A 24,182-nucleotide genomic window follows, 5' to 3' on the forward strand; every position below is an offset into this window, starting at 1 on the left:
ATTCTTCCGTCTCTCCTGCAGATATTTGAGAAAATATTTCAAAAACAAGAAATTAATTTTTATATGCTATAAGTTGGTCATTTTATATATCATGCATAATAAAATCCCATGAACTATCACTAACCTCAAGTGTAACATAAACACACAATATACTGTCATTTTAATACAGTGTATTTAATAAACATATTATTTATTTATTTTTAGGTTTCTGTCCCTTTTTATTTCCTATTTATGTAGCAACAAGTAGTTCAAAGTGCCTTTCATAAAACAAAAAGAAACACTACATTACACTGCCAAAATAAAGAAAAGCAATGATAAAGTAATAAAAAGTTGTTCAGACCAGAATTAACATATTTTCCAGTCAATGTACAAGGTGTGTGTATTTGTGCATAGAAAACACAAAGAGGCTACAGGAGATTAGAAAGACTCTTTGGGACTCTTCACCTCCCTTCGGTCAAGGGATGTGAAAATAAAGGCAGGGATGTTATTTGAGATTAGAAAAACTGCACAAATATCAGCAGGGATGCAAAACATCTCTTGAGTTTGCTGGGAGCAGTGCTGCTGGGAGGAAGGATCTGCCATAACGCTCCTATGTGCACCAAGCTGTCTAAATCATTTAAACTTAAAAATATAGGATTTGTCATAAGTTTAACTTCTGGGATATGGAGAAATGATTATAGTTGACTGAAAATAAACTAATTTTGTTTCATTTTAGTTCACTCATTCATTCATCGGCGCTCCCTAATCAATTTAAAATAAGAGTAGCTGCTGCTTCTACATCAATTATTAAAGAACAAAACCACAACACCGAGATTACATTTGGCCTCTCAGAGACTGAAACCTCACTCACCCGCTTGTTACGTAATTTGGACGCACACTTTTCCAAGCCTCAACCTTTTCTGCCTCCAATGGTCAAGCAGCTAGCTGGCGGAGAAGCTGTTGCTATAGAAACAGCGACAGGGAGGGTAGATAGAGGAAGACATTTCCGTAAGTTAACCGTAGTTAACGAGGGAAACCGGACATGGAATGGTCGGATTTTCAAAATAAAACCTTTCTAATTATGTGAATGAATGAAATTGCAACCAAATAAATAGTTTTAACATTTTAACATGATATTTTATGATTAAATACAATCTATTAGAAACATAATCAAAGATTTTAAAAAAACACCTGAAATGTAGGTTTTCTATGATATTCAACAAAATAAGTTTTTTTAAGTGACAATTTATGCACATCTTTTTAAATATAAATAAGGAGACATTTTTTTAAAGAAGTGCTGAAATTTTCAAAAATTTCTTTTAACTTGACAAAGCCTGTAATCACATTTGGTCATGAATTATTATTGATTTCAGCTGGTATTTTGTGCCAGCATTGAAAAGATTTGTTTAACAGAACAGGAGAGTCCAAAAACCAAAGTGACCTATGAATGGGAATCGCAGATTTAAACGAGTTGGGAGAATCGTTAACCTCTGGTTATTAACCTCTGGCCTCCTTTGCAAACCCACACACAATGCTACAAAATGCATAAAAAAGCATACATTTTAGAATGCTTTTTATTCAATTATTACATTCATTTAGCATAAATTTGCTTCATACCTTCTGATTTTAGATGGCCATGATTTCTGTGGTTGACACAATCCCCTCTCTTAATGACATTAAACTATGAAATATTTTATATTAATCTCATACATTTCATTTTATTCCCATTATTTATTTATTTACTTATTTATTTATTTTATGCAGCAGGACTGTTCATTTGGCCTTTTTCTCACAAGCAGCTTTTCCATTTATTGCTTGCTTGATGAATTTGACTTTCAAATTATTAGAAAATGATTAAGTTATTTTAATTTATAATTTATTTAAAAGATAATGAAAAGCAGAAAACAAAAATTATGATGAAAAATTTGAGATAAAAAAATTATGGGATTCAACGTTTTTTTGCATGTTATTTTTCATAAATGATCTAAATAGTGGTTTATTTATAGGCATTCTTTCACACCTAAGAAAACTATGAAACATGGCGGTGGCAGCATTATGTTGAGTCTGTTCAGAACGCTGCCATTTTTGTATTCCAATAAGGAGGATCCCAAAGTACGGTCAAAACAGAAGCGACATGCTTTTAATTTGAAAGTAAGAAACGGAAGTGGGTCTGTAATAAAAACGTCGGCTTGCCGCTGGCTGTGAAGCTGGAGCGGGAGAAGCAGAGGCAGCGGAGGCAGGTGAAGGTGTGAATGTGAATGTTTATGGATGTGGGGGAGACGGGAAGCGGCGAGGGCGTGAAGACGAGGCGGAGAAAAGCGAAGGGAGGACGGGGGAGTCCGCCGAGAGCCGGAGGAGCCGCGGACAGGGACGGCAGAGGCGAGGAGCGGGGAAGGATGTCGGAGAGGATCGCTTCGTGTGGGAGCCTGTGTGACAGCACCAACCTGCTGCTACAGTACTGCAACAACGGTGAGCCGCCTGTCACCTCCGGCAACACGTACACACCTGGTGGCTTCAAGGAAACACGAACATTCACACACATTTTTTAAATTAAATCATTTTATTCGGTGTACATTTACTCACTACTTTTAGAACTCTTGTTCTATATTGCATTTACTTATGTAATTAAAATATTGATATGAATTATATATATATTTGGTTTAGTTTGCACAATACATTTAAAAAATAATCATTAAACAATCATTTAAAAACAGTCCGTTGGTAATATTTTTTTAATTATATTTTAGTTTTCTAATCTGTTTTAGAATAGGAAGTAATTTTCTTTTGAATTATTATTATTTTGTTTTCATGTGTTTCTAATATTTAAATTGAATTAAAGTTTGGTTAGTAAGCCCAATTATTCTGAAAACTAATCTTAAAATAAATGTATTGGTAATATTTTTCTTTTTTCTGTTTGTTTCTAATATTTGAATTAGAATAAATACATATTTTATTTTTAGTAAACACAGTTGATCTGAAAATGAATCTTAAAGTAATCCATTTAAAATAAGATACTGTGGTATTGATAGTATTTTTATTGTACGTTTTAACTTTTTAAATCAGGGAATTTCAAAATAGAGTTTAGCACAATTAATCTGAAAATTAATCTTAAAATAACCAATCAAAAGATCACAGGTATGGGTAATTTGTGTTATTATTTTTAATCTATAATAATTCAACTAAACAGTATTTAAAAATAGAAAGTAATTTTCAAAATGTTTTTTCAGTTTATTTATTAGAGGTGACTTGTAGAAAAAGTGTTTACGTGTCCCTAAATTATTATTTAATAAATAAATAAATTAATTAAATAAATCTAATCTCAAGTGTAAAAACGCCACACAACTCGTTTCACAAGGGCATTGTTAATAAAACTAATAAGGAGAAGTTTGTGAATACTGTGTACTAAAAACTCTTCCGGGTTATGATAATTTATTTTTAACCTTTCTTTCTTTGTGCTTGTGTAAAGCGGCTGGGTATGCCGTCTGCGCATGCGCGTACTGAAGGCTAGGTTAATTGATCGTTAGCTTAGCTCATTTTCCAACATCAATTCAAGAAGTAAAGCGACGTTTCCTGGTGAGTTTCAGTTTATCTTCGGCCTGAAAGTGTGTGTTGCATACAAATGTAGTTGCATTCACATTATTACAGCTATAATTACGATGCAAATGTTTTCGTTGTACATGTTTCTCCTATAACATTAATTTCCAAAGGTTTAACAGCAGTTGTGACAGTTTTGTTGTTGTTGTTGTTGTTTACAACATAATACCGTCGTCGGAGTGTCGTTGATAGTTTTAATGAGGTAAACTAAGTAAAAGTTTTAATATATCGGACTGAGTGTGTTACCTTCTGGTAGTGTTGGTTGGTTGGAGGTGACTTATGTGTGCAGGTTGTGTCTGGGCTTGCTGTACATTTTTACTAAAGTTTATTTTTTAAAGGTTCCTGGGAATATTTAACAAGTTATTAACGGGTTGGTATTTAGTGTAAGAGCCTCTCCTCGCTGCCATTGGGCCCGTTATGAGTTACTTTTGTCGTTAGTGTCATATATCAATTACTTGGTTGGGTTATAAACTTAATTTAGCTATTCTGGAAAACTTTATTTAAGTAACTGGAATTAAACAGCGAAAAAAAAAATCGTCACGTACGTTTATGTGTTACGTGAAACTAAATTGGTAGTCGCATTCGCTTCTCCGCTTCCTATTGGACGAACGCGCACCACGTGGTTTCATGTAAACCCGGATATTTTCCTTCAGTTGACTGATTGAGTTTAATATCCCGCGACATACTAATACTAAAACTACCGGGTCATGATAAAATAAATATACCACTGTTTCTGTTCCTGCTAAAGCTTTAAATTAATTTTAAAGTTTCCGAACCGTGAGTTAAACTGAACTGGGCCTGGAAGAAATGGTTTCCTCCCCGGTTATGTGGTATCGCTTCTCGGCCTTTTGGCTCAGATCAAGTGTAAATTCTGTTCTTATCAGTTTAATATCTGATAGTCCTCTACACGAGGACCAAATATTAAATTGATTTTTGGAACAAGGAGCTGGATCTGCGGCTTGCCTCATCCACTCCATGCATTGTCCTGGTATTGCAGTATCTCCTGGTACAGTGCACCTCCATTATGCTGTTAAATAATAATGCTATTGAGTACAACAGATTAAGAATTAATGATAAAGATCAAAGTTTTGTCTAAACTAAATTTTGGATGTTTTTACCAGTTACTTGTCAAAGCTGATAACTTTTCAATATGTTTAAAATATAAACAAACCATGAAGAAAAAATTTATTGTCTTCTGATCATGTATCTGTTGTTTGAAATTTATTTGCTTTATTAATTATTTACTTGTTTTTTTTTTTTGTTGCCTAGAAATGTATTTACTCCTTAATCTCAAATTTTTGAAGCACCGGTAGGCGGCTGGGCAAACATGGCCGCCATGGCGTTGTTCTAAACAGGGTTGTCATTTCTGCTAATGTTCAGCGATGGGACCGAAGTGGAAGTTGCTCAGTCAGCTACAACTGCTGAAAAACTAGCAACACTTCAGAAAAAGAACTTTATACAGACAAATCTATACGATGGATTGCGGTTGCTTTTCTTCTTCGTATCAGAGACAGTTTGCCTGAACTTCTGGAATCTTTGAACCTATTTATCAGGAGGATGTTGCAAATCAAATCCACCTCTGAATGGCTCAAAAAGAAAATAACAAATTGAAGGTTTTGGGAACGACATAGTCAAAGTCTGGACTTTTTTTAGTGTGTTTTACTTTAGAACCTGTCATGGTGGGTGAATTAACAGAATGCATAGTTCTCATGTGACCTCACACCTCTGGGAACTTTGGTGGCCATCTTGGTAGGCACCAAAACAAACTGCCATAACAGTTGCTATGGGGTTGCTATGACAATAACAAACAAGCCATGAGATTAGAACTAGCTCTTGCCTCGTTCTTAAATTATAAACAACTATTACTTGATTACAATTTTTGAGTACTCTACCTCTGTGAAATACTGAGATAAATATCGGATATTTACTGTAATACTTACTATCAAACTAGCAATATGCCATTGGCTTATGTTGTTAATAGTTGTTAGCACCACAAACATTAGCAACTCAGTTCAGCTTTCTGACGTTTAGCTACACACAGCAAATGTTTGTATGTCTTTGACATTGGGTTGAGCTTTTATCCTATCGTTTATCATTTATCTTGATAAATATCTTTTCAATGTAAGAATTATGATTCTTACCCCAATTGTTTTGGGGTTTTAAAACAATTGATAATGTTTTAAAACCCCAAAACTGTCCGTATTGTCGGGATTGTTAGCTTTGCTATTTTTTCCTTTGCATCGATAAAATTGAAAATATGATTAGATGCAGTTACTGTGTCCTGCTTAGTGTTACAAATCACACTTTTTCATGTGGCTGCTGTCCTAAAGAAGCGTATTATACATGGGAATGATTTTCAAGAGCAGTATTTGTGTTTGTGGGTCTATTATAGCTGAGAGAGACACAGCCACAGTAACACATTTACCCAGAAATGTAGTAATAAATAGTTTTTATCATCAAGGTTGTTATGGCTGCCGGTGGTGGAGTTACTGGTTTCCTTATCCTCCCTGGCAAGTTTGCATCTTCAATATCCTGATTCTCATGAAGCATTACATGCAAATACGTGAAGAATTTGGATATTTATCATATCTAGAGCATCAAAGGAGAAGTGAGACAGTTAAATTAGGCATTGGGTTTTGGACTAGCAGAGTAAAATGTTCAGACCTCTACACACGTCCTCAGTGTTGATCTCTGAGTCGGTACTTTCTAGAACCTCCTTTCACTGCTATGACCCCAGCAGGTCTAGTTTGCCATATTTATTGTGGTAACGATAAAAGTGAAGATTAAAAAAATCAACGGACAACTTTTTTGCAGTGTCTTTTAGGCAATGCGGTTACTGTGTAAAATACTCATATTTAGATTTTTATTGATATTTCTTGATGCCGTCATGGAACCAACAGTGGAGAAAATAGTAAAAGTAAAAATTCTCTCAGTTTTGGGTTTTTTAAAGGTACAGTAATTTGTAAAACTGACTTTATTTTTAGCTTTACATCATGTTGTAATGTTATTCAGTCATCAAAACCAAATCTGGAGTGTTGCTTTGATTCTTTCATGCATGTTTGAGAAATCCTTTAATTTCCATGGCAACCATTCAACTCTGCAAAATGCCTGGTTGGACCTAGCCCCGCCTTCGAGGCGCAGCTCCACCTCCAAGTTGCAATTTCCAAGCTTCCAAGCTTACATCTCACAGAGCAGCCTTCTTCAGCAGCTCCTTCAGACTAGCCAGAAGCAACTAGCAGACACCTGGTGGAACTGCGCATCAGCTGAGCTCTTTATAGGAGCTACTTCTCAGTACAACGCTGGTAAAATGTTGTGAAAGGGTTAGTAGAGGAGCAATGATGGGATGACCACCTGAAGGCAGAGTTTCAGAAAGAGCAGGAGTTTTTAAAGAGACAAAGGCCCAATTTCAAGGCGTTAAATTACAAAGTCAGATTTCTTTTGATATATATAAGATTTTGATAATAACTGAAGAAGTAAACTGAAAGGGGGATACAAATTTTAAATTTCCCTTTTGAATGTCTAATTTTTTTCCACTTCACAATCCAGCACCACTTTGTGTTGGTGTATCCTATTAAAGTTCCCCACAATACATTGAAGTTTTTGGGTGCAACATGAAAAAATATGAAAAATCTCGAGCTGTCTGTATATTTTTGCAGGGTTCTGTGTTTGTAACAGATCCATAGATGTGTCTTTTTCTCTTTTCTGTGAAAGCAGAATTGATTTTATAAATGAATCATCCTGAACCACATGAAACTAGAGCAGAATACAATCTGAATCTTTGAACTTTTAAACCAGAGTGTGTGCCGGTGAGTGTGTGTGTAGATTAATGCATTGCTGCTCATTAAAGCCCACAGACTGCCCCGCTGAGCGGCAGGTGGAAGGACAGCGAGGGGTGGTGAAAGTCTGACCGGAGCTGTAATGTTCCAGCACAATCTGATTGGTCAATGTTGAACTTTTAAATTCAGCTGAAGCTCCTGGTTACACATCATCTAATTAAAAAACCCAACATAAATACTGTTTAGCTGAAAGTGAGGAAGGGATGGAGAACATGGAGGAAAAATGATGTTTTCTGGCAGTTGTTAAGTGACAGCTGGTCCTGCTGGGGAAGGTCATCTGCCCAACTTAAGCTTCTCAGTTGTATATTTGATTTTATCCAACTGAAACACTGATTATTAAAGAAGTATTGCATCTAGTAGCATCAAAAACCTCAGGTGATTTATTCCACAACAAGGACGACTACAGATCCTAATCCTTTTGCATGGTTGGTAATCGCAATATGACAATGTGAAAGTAAATCTGCTTAATGGAAATAAGCCAATTTCTTTTCTTTTTTAAAAAAAGAGTTGTCACTAAAAAATGTTGATGGGATGAGGTGGTTTTCTTTTTTTGGTGTTTCCATTCAAAAACTGCAGTGCACACTCCTTTTTTTGCCACTGTTGGTTTGCCACTGGTGCAAACCACGAAGAAGACAACAGGAAGTAGTTGGAGGATAATGGAGCAGAACTTTTATTAATGACTTATCATCTGGACAAACTTATTCACATCTGATTTTAATGGAAACACCATAATTGTGATTTTTTTCCCTTTTTTTTAACATGACCAAAACACTGACAAAGTTTAATGCACATTAGTAAAGGAAATGCAGCTAATGGCAGAATTCAAGAGTTGGGACTCCTCTGGACAGGTCACCAGGTCTCCAGCAGAGACAGAACTCACGCCCAGTTCAGTGCTTCAACTATACACCTAGCCTAATCCGTCTTTACTGTCACTGTTCTTTGTAAAAAAATAAAATAAAAAATTTATTTAAAATAAAACACTTATCCTGGTGGGGGGCCAAGTAAAGCCTGGTGGCCCGTCAGGCTTATAATGGGGTATACCATGCTACGGATGTCTTTCTGGCTCTTAGCGTCACATGATGCTAAGGAGGATCATGGCTAATTTTTATGGTCAGACAGCAGCGAAGCAGGGTGGTGTCCCGTCAGAGCGTCAGTTCCCGAAACCACACAAAAAAACCCTCAGTGCCACTCGGCATGAGGTAAAGAGGTAGTGAGGCCCAAGTGACCCTTTGGATCTCATATGCTCGTTTTCTGTATCTTCTGGTGTCCCTCAAGTCTCTGTTCTTGGTCCCCTCCTGTTTGTCAGAATGTATCACCTTTTTCTTTCTGGAAATGTAATATTTTTTACCTTTACATGTCAGCTGTTAAATTTGAAATAGTTAAATGTTGAAGGAGTTGCATTAAAGATGCAAGATGTGGAACAGCATGAAAATGCGTAGCGGTGGTAAAGCCTCATGTCTGCTGTTCTCTGTCTTTACCAACCATCTGTCCTCTGTAACCAGAGACCTTCCACACAGATCAGCTTTTCTCCTCTCACTCCTGATTACACCAGAAGGCCAACACTGTTCCCCTTCACCTGTTAATAATGTTTATAGTTTTATTGCACTCCTCTGGATTACATATTAAAGAATTTTATGGCATTATAGGAACCATTCTCAGATTAGCTCCCCACATAAGCAACCAGGCTGCTTTTTAACACACTTTTAACTCCACCCCGAATTGATGCAACTCAGTGAATTTGGGTTTTAACAGTTTCACTGTCTGTTGGTGGATTTGATGGTTCCTGTCTCTGAGTTCACATTAGTAGGCGTAGAATTTATGTCTTGTTGGAACTCCCATCCGGACTTTAATTAGCTGAAATGTTATTAATGGGTAATGTTTGTTTTTTTATTTTCTACTAAAAAAAACTCGATTTCTCTTGGAAAAAGGCTGGATGTTTAAATATAAAAGAACAAGAGGGAGCAGATGTGTCTCCACAAAAACACACACACACACACACACACACATTACTGCAGAGCATAACGGCACCTGAAGCACATTTCCAGTTTAAAGGGAAAGCTGCAGCCAGCAGAGAACAGACTGTTCCTTCAGATCGATGTGACTGATGACTGAAGCAGTGCGTAGAGTGTTACAGCTGATAGAGCCGTCCGTCACAGCCCTGTTTGCCAGTGGACAGCGCTGACGTGCAGACTGTGGTGTGAGGTGATAAAAACAAGAGACAAAATGACACATCTTTTGTGCGTTCTTCAGGGAGTGAGAGAGTCTGCCGTCAGTTTAGGCATCAGGCACTGAGGTCAAATTTTTATCCATCGGTGTAAAGAAATAAGGACTTATTGAATTGAGTGCTTATAAGATCTCTGTTTACAACACTTCTGTGTGATTATATGGTTTTGTGAATCACAGAGAGACAAAATGTCTCACTATCATAATAGATGTGTTTTTTAAACACGTTTTTCGTTTTTCTTTAAAAAGCATCAGCTTCCTTGCCTGCAATGAAAGTTAAATTTGTCTCTTGATAAAGCCTGTCACAATTACAAAGTTTGCTGGACAATAAATTGTCCCAGTAATTATTTACTACAGTTATTTATTGTGATAAACGATAATATTTTAGTTTTGAGACCATTTTCCGTTAATTTTATGATGAAAGCAGAATAATGCAACTTTACCTTCTCAAAGACCAATAAACACTTAGTGCTGGAATTTGAAATATCTAAAGTAAAACCTAACAATAAAAAACAGCAAAAATAAAAACCTAAAACAACCAATACCATAAATAAAATGGATTATGACGTCTCTGTAAACAAAATTACCTACCCTTCTAAAAAATATCAATCATCAGGATGGAAATTATTGACCTCATTTTAACTTATCATACCAAGGGTTATAATAGTTTTGGGTTTTTAATTATAGTGTCGTTTTATTTCTAATTAAAGCAATTAATTTAGCTTTAATTCGTTTTTAGTGTGTTTGTTAGTATTCATTTATTAGTTAAATGTAATTTAATTATAGTTTAGTTCTTATTAGTTGTATTAGTAGTTTGTTTTTCATATGTCAGATTTAAAAAGTCAGAGTATTGTGTTGTGATTATGTATACATGGATTGGATAAGGAATACTCAACAGACGTTAACAACAGACTCTGGTGTTTTCTCCCAACTTTTTCTGTTGCCGTTTTGCAGATGAGCTTAAGTTCAGCTCGAAAGGCTAATAAATAGATTCATAATCAAAAAATCAAAGGATATTATATTAATAATTTCATTTTTTTGGTTTTATAAACACGTAATTCTAGTTTATGTTTTTTTTTTTCAGTTAACAGAAATGTTTTCTTATTTTCAGTTTTTGTTATTTTGTTAGTTTTAGTTCACAATAATAACCTTGATCATGCAATTAATTGATTATTGCGGCATGCTAAGTCTGGAGCTTACCAGACTAAACAGGGAAAATCTCCTTTATGCTTTGAATTTTATCACTTTTTTGCGATTTAAGCTGCAGAAATCCACTTCCTGTCGATCCAAACTGAAGACAAACGGGATCTCTTTAGCCAGTTGGTGTAACATGGCGTCTTGTTATTATATTTCCACCAGGAAAAGGCTGCATGTGTCGGTGTGGTGCCTAACCTTTTCTGTGAGGGTGCCATTAATCATGCAGTGTGACTCTGCAGCATCTCTTCCTGGCGGTGCCTGGCTGTACGGATGCTGATGCAGTGTGTGTGAACGTGGCCGTGAGCCAGGCTCCGCCCCGCCACTCTCCGCTCTCCCTGCCTTTAGTTAATGAGACACGAGGAAGAGGAGGGATGTAAAGAGGATGAAGAGGGAAATCTGGGGGGAGGGAGTGGCAGGAGGAAGAGGGAGTGGTCCAAGGGACTGAGGAGGAAGTGGAGATGGAGGAGGGAGTGGTTCAGCTAGAGAGGAGTGTGTGTGTGGGGGTGTGTGTGTGTGTGTGTGTGGAGATGGGAGGGAGTCCATGAGCTTGTAGTTGGGGAAAGTGACCAGGCTGACTGAGCGTCTGTTCGCTCTCTGGACTGACTGACTGACAGGAGGAGTGACCAGAAATCGCCGTAGGCCGGATGGCAGGTAGGCAGCTCCACCTTCATCCTCATCCTCAATTCACAGCATGAATATTTCACCACCTTCAATTTTCTGATTACCCCCCGGCCTGCACCGGCCCCCATCACTCAGTGCTTCATCAGCCGTATCGTTCCGCCTGTCTCCCCCCCCATCTCGCTCTCTCTCTCTCTCTCCATTCATCCCTTTGTTTTGTCTCCCAGCTCCCCTCGTTCCCTGCTTCCTGAAACCAGCCATGTGTCTGAATCAGCTTCACGTCAGCTGACTCTTAAATACCGCTGCCGTGTTGTTTAAATGGAAATCCTACAGAAAGGGAAGTTGGTGCATGTGAGTTCTGTTGGCTGCTGAATATGAAGTCGATGTGACCTCTGGTTAGCAGGGACAGTAATGCAATACCACTGAATTGCACCCACTGTGACTCTGTGTGTTTTATGGTAATTGAAGGACAAAGATGAATAGTATCGCTGCTGTAGTTCCTCCAAACAGATGGTGGATATGAAGGTGAGCCCTGCTGCTTTCATCCTGTTTTCTTCTGAACCTGTAGGAAATGAGACATTACCTCATAAACACGAGTTTACACATAGAAAACTGAAAGATTTTGAACAGATTTCAATCAGGAAATCTGAGCTAACACAAAATGCTATTTAATTTACAAAAGGAATAAAGCATCTGTCTGAACCAGCCAGATATTAGAGCAGATATTACCTCAGAAACACAAGTTTGCACATAGGAAACTGTCAGTTTGAACAACTTAATACCAAAGATAATCTGAGCTAATATAACAAGCTATTTAATTTACAAAAGAAATAAAACATCTGCCTGAACCAACCAGTCCCCATGTAAAAGAAAAAAAAACATATAATTCCCCACCTAAACCTTATAACTGGGTGTGTAACCTTTGGGATTAACTCTCAATGATTGATTTCTTGCCCACTTTTCCTTGCAGAATTGATTTTGCTCAGCCACACTGGTGGATTTTTGAGCACAAATGCAAGATTAAGGTCATGCTGCTGCATGTCCAGTTCCAGGATGAAAACAACTTCCCAGCCACAAAAATACACAAACCCATCTTGTCCCCAAGACATTTGGGAAAATATTCTGTGGACAGATCCTGTTGTAAAATTACACTGTGAAAACACAAAATCTTTATTTTTATCTACTTTCTAGAGCAAATACTTTAGTTCACCTGAAATAAGACAAAACTAATTTACAAGTGACTTTTCAGCAAGAAATATCAGCTGGTTTAAGTAAAAAATTGCAAGTTCTACTTACAACACTTGGACCGTTTTATGTAAAATTGACTTTATTAAACTTTACGTCATGTTTTAATGTTTTCTGTTATCAAAAACATACTTGATGTTGTTTTGATTGTTGTATGCATGTTTGAGCAATCCAATTGAATCTCCCCTGGCAACCATTCTGGATGCCTAAACGCTTGCTCTTACCGAGCGCCGTCTTCCACTCAGCTCCTCTAGACTAGCGGCAGCAGCAGTTATCAAACACCTGGTCGCACTACATGCAACCTACTACTCATCCAACGCTCCTAAAAACGGCTGCAAACGGCATAATGAGGAGTACTGTTGTGAGGACGTGTTGAAAAGAGCAGGAGCTTCTTAAAGAGACAGAGACCCAATTTTAAGACCTCAAATTACAAATTAAAATTTCCTTTAAGTTAGTTTTTTATATCTACAGCATTTTAGTAACAACAGAAGGCATTAGTTACTTGGTTGTGCTATAAAATGGCACCATGTGCCTGGAAAATACAAAATACTTCCCTTTTAAGCTCCAGCACACCTGAGCAGCAACACAATAATGATGCAAAGCAAATTAGCGAATCCAGCTGACGACTCACAAAAACAAAAGTGAAAGCTCTGGAGTGGTACACTCAAAGTCCAGACTTGAAATAACAAGATATGAGCAACAACAGACTAAATAACAATTCTTCCATGAAGAAAGGGCTTTGATCCCTTCACAATGTAAAACATTAATAGCCAATTATCATAATTGCATGATGGAGATCGTTCCTTTCATAACCACTTTTTAGATTTAGGGGGAAATTAATATTTCACATCCAGCCAGAAACTTCAAAAATAATATCCTGGGCATATTTTTCTACTTTATTGGTGCCACTGAATTCATTCTGTTTTTAAAGTGTGCAGTTCATTACTAACAGGTTTTTATTGACTGCATCATGGCATCGAGACATTTTCACGCATCCAGTTGATTAAATCTGAAATGTACTTAAACTGCATCAGGCTGAGTTTAAATCTGGGATCTTTTCCCTCTTGCTGCTCTAAAACACATTTTACTCTGTTTTTACTGCTGTATGTTAAAGGTAATGCTTGTGTAGTTTAAAATGTTTCACAGTATTTTCACCCTGAATTGATGACTTTCATGATGATTTGTTTTTACATTGTGTTTGGTGAAGGCTACATTTCAGCTGAAATCAGTTGGTTCTTGGCGCCCTGTGATACTAAAACAATCCCTATCTCACCTTGTTTGCTGTGTGCCGCCTGTGTGTGTAATTTTTACTGCAGCCTAGATAAACAAGACGTTTCTCTTTATAATTCTCTCTCATGATCTCCTCCCACCAACATTCTGTCCACTTCCTCGTCAGTTTCATTTCATTTTCATAAAATGGCGGTTTTCTTGTTTCTAACTCCACCAGAAACTGTTAGGAAAGAGACGTGATTAGTCAGATTTTCCACATCATTTTTTTGAGGTGTTCCTGGATGTAATTTGTGAGATAAATGACAAATAAGCCACTGAAAATTAATAAAGGATGTTTCTCTTTAAACCAGTAGCTATTTAAAACCTTATCCAATGCCTCCTGTTAGACACGAAGTGAACGCTTGATGAGAACTTGATATAATTCAGCATTATTCTGTTTACTAGCCCCACAGAAACGGTTTGGAAACAGACGGATTTAATTGGATATTCAACTTAAGTTGTGGTGTTTTTTGATGTAATTTGTGAAATAAGTGACAAATGGGTCACTCAGAAAGTAAAAGAGGTATTTTTCCTTCAACTGGTAGATGTGTAAACCCTTATCCAACGCCTCCTATTAAAAACAAAATGAAAGTGTGATGAGAAGTAAAGATAATGCAGCGTTATTCTGGTCACTTCTGCCATGCAAATCTCCCCTGAGGCTGATAATTGCATGTAAATCAGACGTTTGATTTCCCTGCAGCCTTTTCCTGCCTGATTTGACAGTGAAATGTGTTGCTGTAGAAGTTACAGAGCTGCATACGTAGCTCTGAGGTGATGCAGTGGCGAAAATAATTAACTCCACTTTGTGGTTTTATATAAATCTACACACCGTCTTTATTTTGTCTTTGTTTTGTTAATTGTGCAGCTAACCCAGTTGAATAGGAAGTTTTTTTTATTATTTACTTTAAAGTATGTAGTCCACTGAAACAACATTCCTGCAACTTTTCTATCAGGTTCAGTTCTGGACTTTGACTAGACCATTTCAACAGCCTTACCAAATGCCTTTTCTTGGTGGAACATATTTACAGACAAGGTATTTTTCTTTAAATTAGAAATGTACATATAGATTTCTTCTACAGTTGTGGCTTTATTACCGCTGTGAATATGTTGCTCTTTCAACTAATCCTCTCTTTTTGAGTATGTAAATTAGTTGATTATTTCAATAATCAACTGATCTGATTGTTTCAGTCACAAAATGAACTATAAAGTGTTGCAGATTATGAAATGCATTTCTTTTTATTATTTTAATTTGTTTAACAGAAAAGAAAACTGATTTTGCACAAGATTCTTTTTTTTTTTTCAAATAAGGCTTCAACAGAAAGTTATTTTCAAAAATAATAACCCAAAAACCCTTTTCTTTTTTCTTTTTTTTTGCAGTTTAAGTACTTCCGTGTTATGCCAGAATTGTCTTGTATGTAAAGTAAAATGTTTTTTGGTTCGCAGCAGACTGTAATCCGGCGATGTGGGTCAGATGAATAATCTCCAGAAGGCAGTTTTGCCTTTGGTAATCTGACCAGCTTTCAGCGCTGCCTGCCGTGCTTCAGATGATGGCAGATGATTGTGTTGGAATGGGTTTAAAATAAGAGTGGCAAAGTGAAAGACGGTTAGGTTATTAGAATAGAAGCACAGCCTCACTTTTTCAGTGAGATTTTAGAAAAATCTATTAGTCTGGTCGATGTATTCGGCATGGATGGACGTCTGTCGTCTATCTGCTGGTCCTTGCAGCAGTTTAGAGAGGACCAGCTACCCCTACAGTTATGAATTTGGACTGTGAAATGAAGCTAAAGTACCTGGAAATAACACCTGCATACACAAGGAGAACATTTGAACTCCATGCTGATCTCTTCATCTCGATAAATGTTTCCTGATTTCCAAACTTTGGCTGAGGTGGTGCTTGTAATTCCAGTTTCCAGTGTGGTAGTGGAGCGCAGATTTGCCCTCCAGGTCATTACAACCTTGAGACATTTGATTACGCACAAGCTGGTGATCAATTCAGGTGATTAATCAGTTGTTATTTACTGAGGCTAGAATCAGTGGTATTTTTCACTGAAGAGACACATTTACATCTATCCATCTGCTTTATGTGGATTTTCTTCTCAGCTTGTTGAATATTAAACTAAATTAAAATTAAATGCAATTAAATATGTCATTATCATTTTATTTTATTTTTAAGTTCAACCTGTGGATGAAACTAAAGCTGTAGGCTTTCTTTTCCTCTGAAGTATCTGGAAACTTGTCAGAATAAAGCGTGTCATGAACCTTTGAGATTTTACATAAACACAAAAATCTGGTTTCATCGTCCAGGGAAATGAAACTGGGCCATAATTTGACTTAATTTTACCTCGTTAAGGTAACGATCACCTTTTAGAGCCTTCGTACGTTTTGCTCATACGAATGACTCAGTCTTCTGGAGAGAAATGTTGAGAGCACAAACAGGTCCTTTGGAAGTTGTGTTTATCTCCGGCTCTCTCCCACTGTGCTGTTGTGTGAGTAGCGATCCAGATTCTTCATTTTTTTCTCCTTTTCTTTTATAATTGCAGCCTCAGCGACACAGTGTGGCATTATCTAAAATTACACCAGTCAAACGTAATATGATAAACAACTCAGGTAAAATTAGCCTTCCTGTATTTACTCTGTGGATTCCAGTACAGAATGGACCATCATGCGTCATCAACCCATCGGTGAAAAAATGGCGACCTCCATGGGTGAAAATTATAACAAAAGATGTAAATTTTTGAAGTAATTATGAGTTTTGGTGCATCACAAACAACATTTTTTAGTCAATAGGAAAATTACAACATATTTAGGCCAACATGTTGAACTAATCCTGGATCAGGTTAAAACTGGTTCACACTCTGCCTTAACAACATTTTCTCACATTAAACTAGTTCACTTAAATTTTTAATTCAGGAAGGAAACAAAGCATTGTTTTGTTTCTGCAGCTGCGACTCGGATCGTTTTCCCATCCTTCCTCCTCCAGCCTGTCAGTTTAAACTGGTGTTGGTTTACTTTGATTGTCTTTCCTTCTTTATGTCTGGATCAGACTCACTCTCCCTAAATAATTGAAACTGGTTCATCTGTGGAAACTCCTCCAGCCAAAAGGATGATTTTATTTAATTTAAAGCGTTTGTTTTTGCTTTTATGTTCGTCTTTATTGTTGTCCAGTGTGAAGCCACCATTATATGTTCACTTCTACACTTCCTCCTCCTCATTTTTGCCACAGTTTTGCTGAAAGCATGATTTATTTTTGAGTCTGACCTTCTCTCCAGACGACACGGTGTCGGCCAGCAGCAACATGGACATGGAGGACAGAGTGTCCCACCTGGAGCAGAGGCTGCAGCTGCAGGAGGACGAGATCCAGCTGCTGAAGGCGGCTCTGGCCGACGCTCTGCGTCGCCTCGGTTACTGCGAGGAGCAGAGCAAGGGGCCGCATGCAGGGGGCGCTCATGCTGGCAGGAGGCCGCTTGCTGCTGCCGCTTCCACACCTCCTACTAAGGGTAAAGACTTTGCTTTTTTTACAAACCTATTATTTAATTTCTGAAAATGTGTAATAAGAAAAGGCATCAAAGTAGCAACGAGCGTTCAACTGAACCATCCATCCATCCATCCATCCATCTTCTTCCGTTTATTCGGGGTCGGGTCGCGGGGGTAGCAGCTTCAGAAGGGAGACCCAGACTTCCTTCTCCCCAGCCACTTGTTCCAGCTCCTCCAGGGGAATCCCCAGGCGTTCCCAGGCCAGCCGAGAGACATAGTCCCTCCAGCGTGTCCTGGGTCTTCCCCGGGGCCTCCTCCCGGTGGGACGTGCCCAGAGCACCTCACCAGGGAGGCGTTCAGGAGGCATCCTGACCAGATGCCCGAGCCACCTCAACTGGCTCCTCTCGACGTGAAAGAGCAGCGGCTCTACTCTGAGTCCCTCCCGGATGACTGAGCTTCTCACCCTATCTCTAAAGGAGACCCCAGCCACCCTGCGGAGAAAGAGAGGTGACATTCCACGTCCCAAGATCCAGCTTCTGCAACCGAGGGTCGGACCGCCAGGGTCCCCTCCCTCAGCCGCCACCCATCACACACTGCACCCGACCCCTTTGGCCCCTCTCACGGGTTGTAGGCCCATGTTAGGGGGGACCCATGTTTCCTCTTCGGGCTGAGCCCAGCCGGGCTCCATGGGAAAAAGCCCAGCCACCAGGCGCTCGGCATCGTGCCCCCCTCCAGGACAACTGAAATCAGACTAAAGATGCTGCCTTGTTTCTTTCATGCATTTCTGTTTTCTACATAATTTCTAAATAATCCATCACTGCTGAAGCTGAAATTGTTATTTTTTTGAGCCGGTTAATGATGCTCAGTGTCAACAATGTTGCCTTCCAGTGCGCCAGCTGCTGCAGGCTCTTCCCTCCAGGCCTCTGAGTAACGGCTACGTTCAACAGAAACGCCTCCTGTCCTCGCCGTCGTCGCCAAAGAAAGAGGTGCTGCAGTCCATCAAGAGGTAGGATGGGGACGGGAAACTTTGGCTAGGCCAAAAGGCTCCGCGTGCGTTCTCAAGATTTTGAATTATCCAGAAAAATTAAAATACGTCATATGGAAAAGAAAAAAAACTGTGTATACACTTCTTTCCAAGAAAAAAAACTTTTTTTCTACCTTTCTTCCTTTCATTCCATTTCTCTTTTTAGTATCTTTTTTGTTACTTTGTTTTTGTCTTTGTTCTTGCTTTGTATCTTTCTTAAATTGTTTCTCTTTTTCTCTTTTTTCTTCTTTCTTTTTCTCTCTCTTGCTTTCTTTTCCATATTAACACCACATTTGATTGTGATTTCTTTTAATTCTGAATTTAAAGAATAAAAATGTATATCTGTGTTTTTACTAAAACACTTCAATTTTCAGATTGAATGTGGAATTGATTTTAAAATGGTATTAATCTAGCTCAAATCATCACTTTGATTCAACTCAAGTAAAATTTTCTAATCATCTAATGATTATTTTTTGTCGCATAATCCAAAACATGAAGTTTTTAGGATAAATATGAGTTCTTCCCAGTTTCATTAAATTTGCTTTAACTCACAGTTTAAAGCCCTAAAGCTCTGGACCTTCAGATCTGTTGTGTTTTTTGTTTTTTCCGTCTGCAGGAAGAGCATGTCCACAGAAAGACTTACCCTGGTCCGCAGAGAGATGGCAGCAGAGAGTCGGAGTCGGACCACGTCGTCCAGCAGCTCCTCTGGTGGGAAAAGGTAACTTCTGCTGCTGGGTGGGGCAGGAGGGTGAAAACTGTTTCTGAGCCGCCAACTAGACAACACACACACACACACACACACATAAACTGAAAATGTAATTTATTTAAAAAGAGCAAACAGAAATGAACAAGCTTCATAGAAATTTATATGCTCAATATGATTTGTTGTTTATTAAAGCTAAATTATTCTGGATAACGGCTGAATGAACTGGAAGTCTGTGGAAAGTGGTAAATCCAAACATTTTAATTAAATAAACTGCAGTTGATTAACTTGAACTAGTTTTTTTAAATATAATTATTGTTTCCACAATAAATTATGACACAATTTTAATTCCATATTGCAAAAAATGAACATAAAGCTTAAAACTTTATTTTACATTAAAATCAATGAAGTTCATAACATATGAAAAGTATAAATGTGTGTCTGATGGGTAAAATGCTGTTGTTCTTTGTACAGATTTAATGTAGCGTTACTTCAAAACAGTTTCACTCAGGTTAAAGTAAACATAGTGATGAGTTCCTCTCAGGTAAATGTGACCATTTGGTCCCATTCTGCTGCTCGCCTGTGTTTCTGCTGATGGGTCCGATTTCCTTCCTGGTATAGAGGTGTGGTTACTCTGTAAAATGTGGGGGCGTGGCTTTGGGCTAGAAGCTGCCCTCTGATTGGCTGCGATTGGCCTCCAGGCTGAGCTAAAAGTTTGCAGAGAGAAGGAGGAAGTGTGTGTCTGTGCGGCTGCCGAACGGGACACAAACGGCTCTGCGGGAAGCTGGAAGCTGCTCTAACGGGAAAACTGCAGACATGAAGCGATCCACCAGGTAAACACCAACAGCAGCACTTCGGAGACCCGCTGGAACCACTTCCTGCTGGTTCTGTTCCACTTCAGACAGGTTTTCACTAACATTTGAATGTGTTATGGATTTCTAAGCCTGAGGAGGTTTGTGTTGTCACGCGAACAGCTGGATGTGGTTAAGTGTGTGTGTGCAGCGCGGTGGGGAGGGGCAGCAGCAGCAGCACAAACCGACTGGAGATAAAATAAGTCAATAAGACAGTTTGGTGTTTCCTTAATGTTTTCTCTTCACATAAAAAACTTCTGTTTCATTAATTACAGCAAACAGTTGTCTCCTGACGTAACAAAACAAACAGATAAGGAAGGAAAGGTGGATCCCTCGGCAGATCTGAGCTGGTCGCTACGGTAACCAGCCGCAGCTCCTCCTTTGTTTATGTTCGGGTTTACCTGGGGATCACCTGCTGGGCTTTTAAAATGAGCTGGAGAGTCGGTTTGTCTTGTCTTTGCGGCAGAGTTATAATTGCGGTTATGAACGCTGCTTGTGCTGAAATTGATTACATTTCCTGCTTAACATGCAGCAAACTCGGCTGCACCACCAGGAACTGGGTTGAGTTTCTCCGACCGCACTGTTTTAGATGTCTCTGTTCGAAACAAAAACCTGATTCAAATGATTTCACCACACATTTTGCTTCATTTAGTACTAAATAAAACTTATTTTGAATCACTGGAATCATTTTGTGAGCAAGTAATCTTGTTCAGCTGTTTTCAGACGTGATAAATCCTGCAGGATTTATTCCGATTTTGTACAATTTGATGTTTCTGAGTGAAACTGTGCAGAAAGTGTGTTTATAAAGTCAACAGCTGCACCACTTAAGTCATAATGGATCAGGCGATGGATGACCGCTCCCATCATCCTGCATTTAGAGGACGCCACAAACCATTAGTGGGGTAGAAACGTCCATTTCCTCCCTGCAGCTTTGACTGCACTGCCAGTATCTCACAGCTTTGTTTTCTGATTCCTTTTAGTTGGAGTAATCCCTTTAAGAAAAGCCAATCAGATGAACTAGAGGATAAGGAAAATGTCTAACTGGAAATATCTTTTAATGCAAAGTCAAAAGGCTCAGAAAACATAAAACAAAACATGAAAGCTGAAATGAAAAAGTTAGAAAAGATGTCATAAACTATTCTGACTGTTTTTGGGTTCAGGTTTCATTTGTGGATGGTAACCAGCAGGGATCGGTTGTTCTTAGTTTAAGCAGAGCACATGAACTTTGACCTGCTCATCTAAGAGGTTTGAGGTTTTTGTTTTGGATTCTAAATTTTGGCAGACTTGTTGAAATAAAACTTTCTGAACTGGTTTTGCTGCTTCAGGCTGAAAACTGAAATAACTGACAGGTTTACAGCAGGAATATGGGCGGTGGTACGGCAAGCCGTTTGAATATATAATCAAACCACACTTCCAACAGCTAATTGAACTAAATGTCTTAAAGTAGCACCATGTTTTATGAAGGCATGTTGGGATTTGAAGGGGTTGAATTTGGGTCTCTATGAAGACATTTTCCGATGCGTTTCTGTAATCATTTATTTTCTTGAAAAAATATGCAACAAAATCACGATTAATAGAGTTTTCTGCAGTATTAGACATTTTTGAGTCAGTTCTTGTTGGTCAAAAGAAACTTTTTCACATCCAGAACAGTTTCCTCCTGATCTCATGTTTTCAATCTGATCTCAGCTGATCTTTGTCAACGATCCCATCTGTAATAAATGATAAAACTGCCTTCCATACCTCCTAGTGGTGTAAAGAAACCTTTAAGATTTTACCAGCAGGTTTTATTTTTGTTTTTTAGTTTAACATCCACCACAGATCTGCTGTTTTTGTTTTTTTTTTGTTTTTAGGTTGATTGCTGCCCTTATTGTTGGCTCCTCTGTTGAACTTTAAACCAGCAGACATTTTGTTCCTGCTTTACGTTTGTTTATCAGAAACGTGTAGCTCTGGAGAAACGTACACAGGATGATTACTGCGTTCCCCTGGTGCATCCTTGCAGCCCGTTCGTCCCCTCTGTGTGTTTTCCCAGCGCAGCCATCCAGGCGGAAAACGTTCTGCATGTTAATGAAGGTTCTGTTTGTTCATCTCCCCCTGGAAACCAGGAGACTCGCTCACGTCTCACAATGAAGAGGTTTTTGATGTGCCAGTATTTACAGTGTTTTTCTGCCAGCATCCCAGCCAGCTCTGCTCTAATTACGGAGTCAGCCGCGGCCTTTGATTGGCTGCAGCCGCGCCACGCCTCGTCTCCCTGCCAGAGCGACACGCAAACAAACGGGCCTTTATGTGGTTAGTGAAAAGAGCCGACGCCCGGCCTGCTGGTCTCCACCTGACCAGAACCAGATCAGACATCTGCTCTCTGATCTGCTCTTTAATCTGCGCCTCATATTGAAACAGGCTTACATCTTCCTTGACTCAATAAAAGAGACCTATTGTGCTTCACTGAACAGGTTAGAAAAGGTCTATTCAAAACCTGCTCATTACACTTTTTGTAAAAAATTGTTCTTGGATAAAAGATTTCAGTCTGTTTAGTTCTGCCTTCCTTTCAGATTTTAGATGTTTTAGGGCGTCCTGTCACTTTAAATCTAAACAAGCTGCTGCTGGCCACAAACCCAACTCAACGTTTAAACTCGAACGTGAAAATGGCTGCAGACAGATGTGCAATTATACAAACGTACATCTTTGAGAAGCATTAGTAGAGCCTCCTGCACAACCAACAAGAATGCAGCAAGTGGTTTCTGGATGGTCAGTCAACAACAAAAAACCCGTCTTTTCCAGCAGCCATTGTACAGCGGTAAAACCAGCTGACCAACCGTTCTGGAGCTCTACCAACCTGTTTGGTTGTTCTGTCTCCACACCTTTCAGTTTTTGGGTTGAAGTTAAAACTTCTTCCCTTATCCAGATGGTCTGTGTGTCATCACTTCTTCTGTAGCTGCGGCTGATTGGTTGACAGGTCGTCCTGCCGGTCAGCAACCAGTGAAATGCTCAAACCGCAGCAGCTCTGGCCGGCTGACTGACGGCTGATTCAGGAGCAGCAGAGCACAGAGTTCGGCTGAATCGTTGTAATTTTGCCTTTAGCTACACAGATTTCCAACATAAATGTGCAGAGCTTTGCTGCCTGCTGTTTTGCGTCACATTTGGGCCCACGCTGAGTGTCATCTTCTCTTTTTATGGGAACAATAGCATCTCTGTATTCTGTGTTGTACTTGATCAAAAGTCACTTCTTTTATGTTTAATGGGAACACTGGAGCACAAAACCTTCAGTGTTTCCTCTCTTTATCAAAAAAGATCGAAGCCTGAGAGCAGAAGAGAAAACGTTCCAAAACAGTTTTTCTGTCTTAAAACTGAGGAATGTAACTTTTATAAGGGAAAATATTGTTTATGTATCAAACTATCACTGTGTTGTGAGACAAATAATCGGTGAAAAAATTGACACAAAAAATACACTGCTCTGCCAGAAGCAACCAGTCAGAGCCAGGAGGAGGGTCTTAGCGCTGTCAATCACACTTGTGTACGCTACAGCTGGTTCATGAATGCATGGCCACCGATGACGATGGTAAGTTGTTTCTCCTCCATCAGCACATTGAACAGCTTATACAAGAGCATGATTGACAGCGCTAAGACGAGGCCTGTTGCGATAAATCAATCACATGGTAAATTAAAACGAGCTCAATAACTTCCATTTGCATGATCTATCGTCTTTTCTCTCTCTTTTACCAAAAACTGGATGATAAAATTTTTCAGTCTGGTGCTTTTTCTGAAAGACTTCTTAATTCATTTATTTGTTGGTTTTGTTTATTTTGGATATTAAAAATGTCGTCCAGTTCCAGTATTAAATATTCATTATAATTTAGAGTTTAATGATTTTAAGGATGTGTTCTTGCTTTATTGTTATGCCATTACTGCCATAATATTCCTTGAACATTTTAATAAATGTTTTTTTTTTTGAGAATTAACTTTTGTAAAGGTGGCAAGCTGTAGCTTTTAAATGCTAGCTCTGTGTGCTACCAGATTATTTCCAGTGTTTTTAATTAATTTTTGTCATCTTTGGCTGTTTTTGAAAGCTCGTTGCTGCATGCGCCTTTCGCCCATCAGCGCTGCGACTTTATGCTCCAAACACCTGGAGTGACCTGCGGCCTGTCCGCCGCGTCGCAGCGGCAGCAGCTGGTTTC

The 24,182-nt window shown here is 38.7% G+C and overlaps 1 protein-coding gene and 1 non-coding gene across 4 annotated transcripts in view; both read left to right on the plus strand.

Annotated features, from left to right (window-relative positions):
• The first annotated feature begins 2,206 nt into the window (after window positions 1-2,206).
• The window catches only part of eml2 (EMAP like 2), a 36,485-nt gene continuing 14,509 nt past the window's right edge, over window positions 2,207-24,182 (plus strand). Inside the window, exons 1-4 of one of the 3 annotated variants that reach the window (XM_032590961.1) lie at window positions 2,207-2,448; window positions 17,231-17,458; window positions 18,324-18,441; window positions 19,076-19,177. In XM_032590961.1, coding sequence (XP_032446852.1) covers window positions 2,238-2,448; window positions 17,231-17,458; window positions 18,324-18,441; window positions 19,076-19,177 — 659 coding nt within the window. In that variant the 5' untranslated portion in view covers window positions 2,207-2,237. Of the gene's footprint in view, window positions 2,449-11,393; window positions 11,481-17,230; window positions 17,459-18,323; window positions 18,442-19,075; window positions 19,178-19,867; window positions 19,996-24,182 lie in introns of those variants that run through there. The other 2 variants (XM_032590962.1, XM_032590963.1) reach the window with 2 other exon arrangements.
• Window positions 4,406-4,595, plus strand: LOC116708375 (U2 spliceosomal RNA). Its single transcript, XR_004336664.1, has one exon. It is a non-coding gene; the product is annotated as a U2 spliceosomal RNA (small nuclear RNA).

This window comes from Xiphophorus hellerii, chromosome 18, assembly GCF_003331165.1.
Source record: "Xiphophorus hellerii strain 12219 chromosome 18, Xiphophorus_hellerii-4.1, whole genome shotgun sequence".
Classification (NCBI taxonomy): domain Eukaryota; kingdom Metazoa; phylum Chordata; class Actinopteri; order Cyprinodontiformes; family Poeciliidae; genus Xiphophorus; species Xiphophorus hellerii.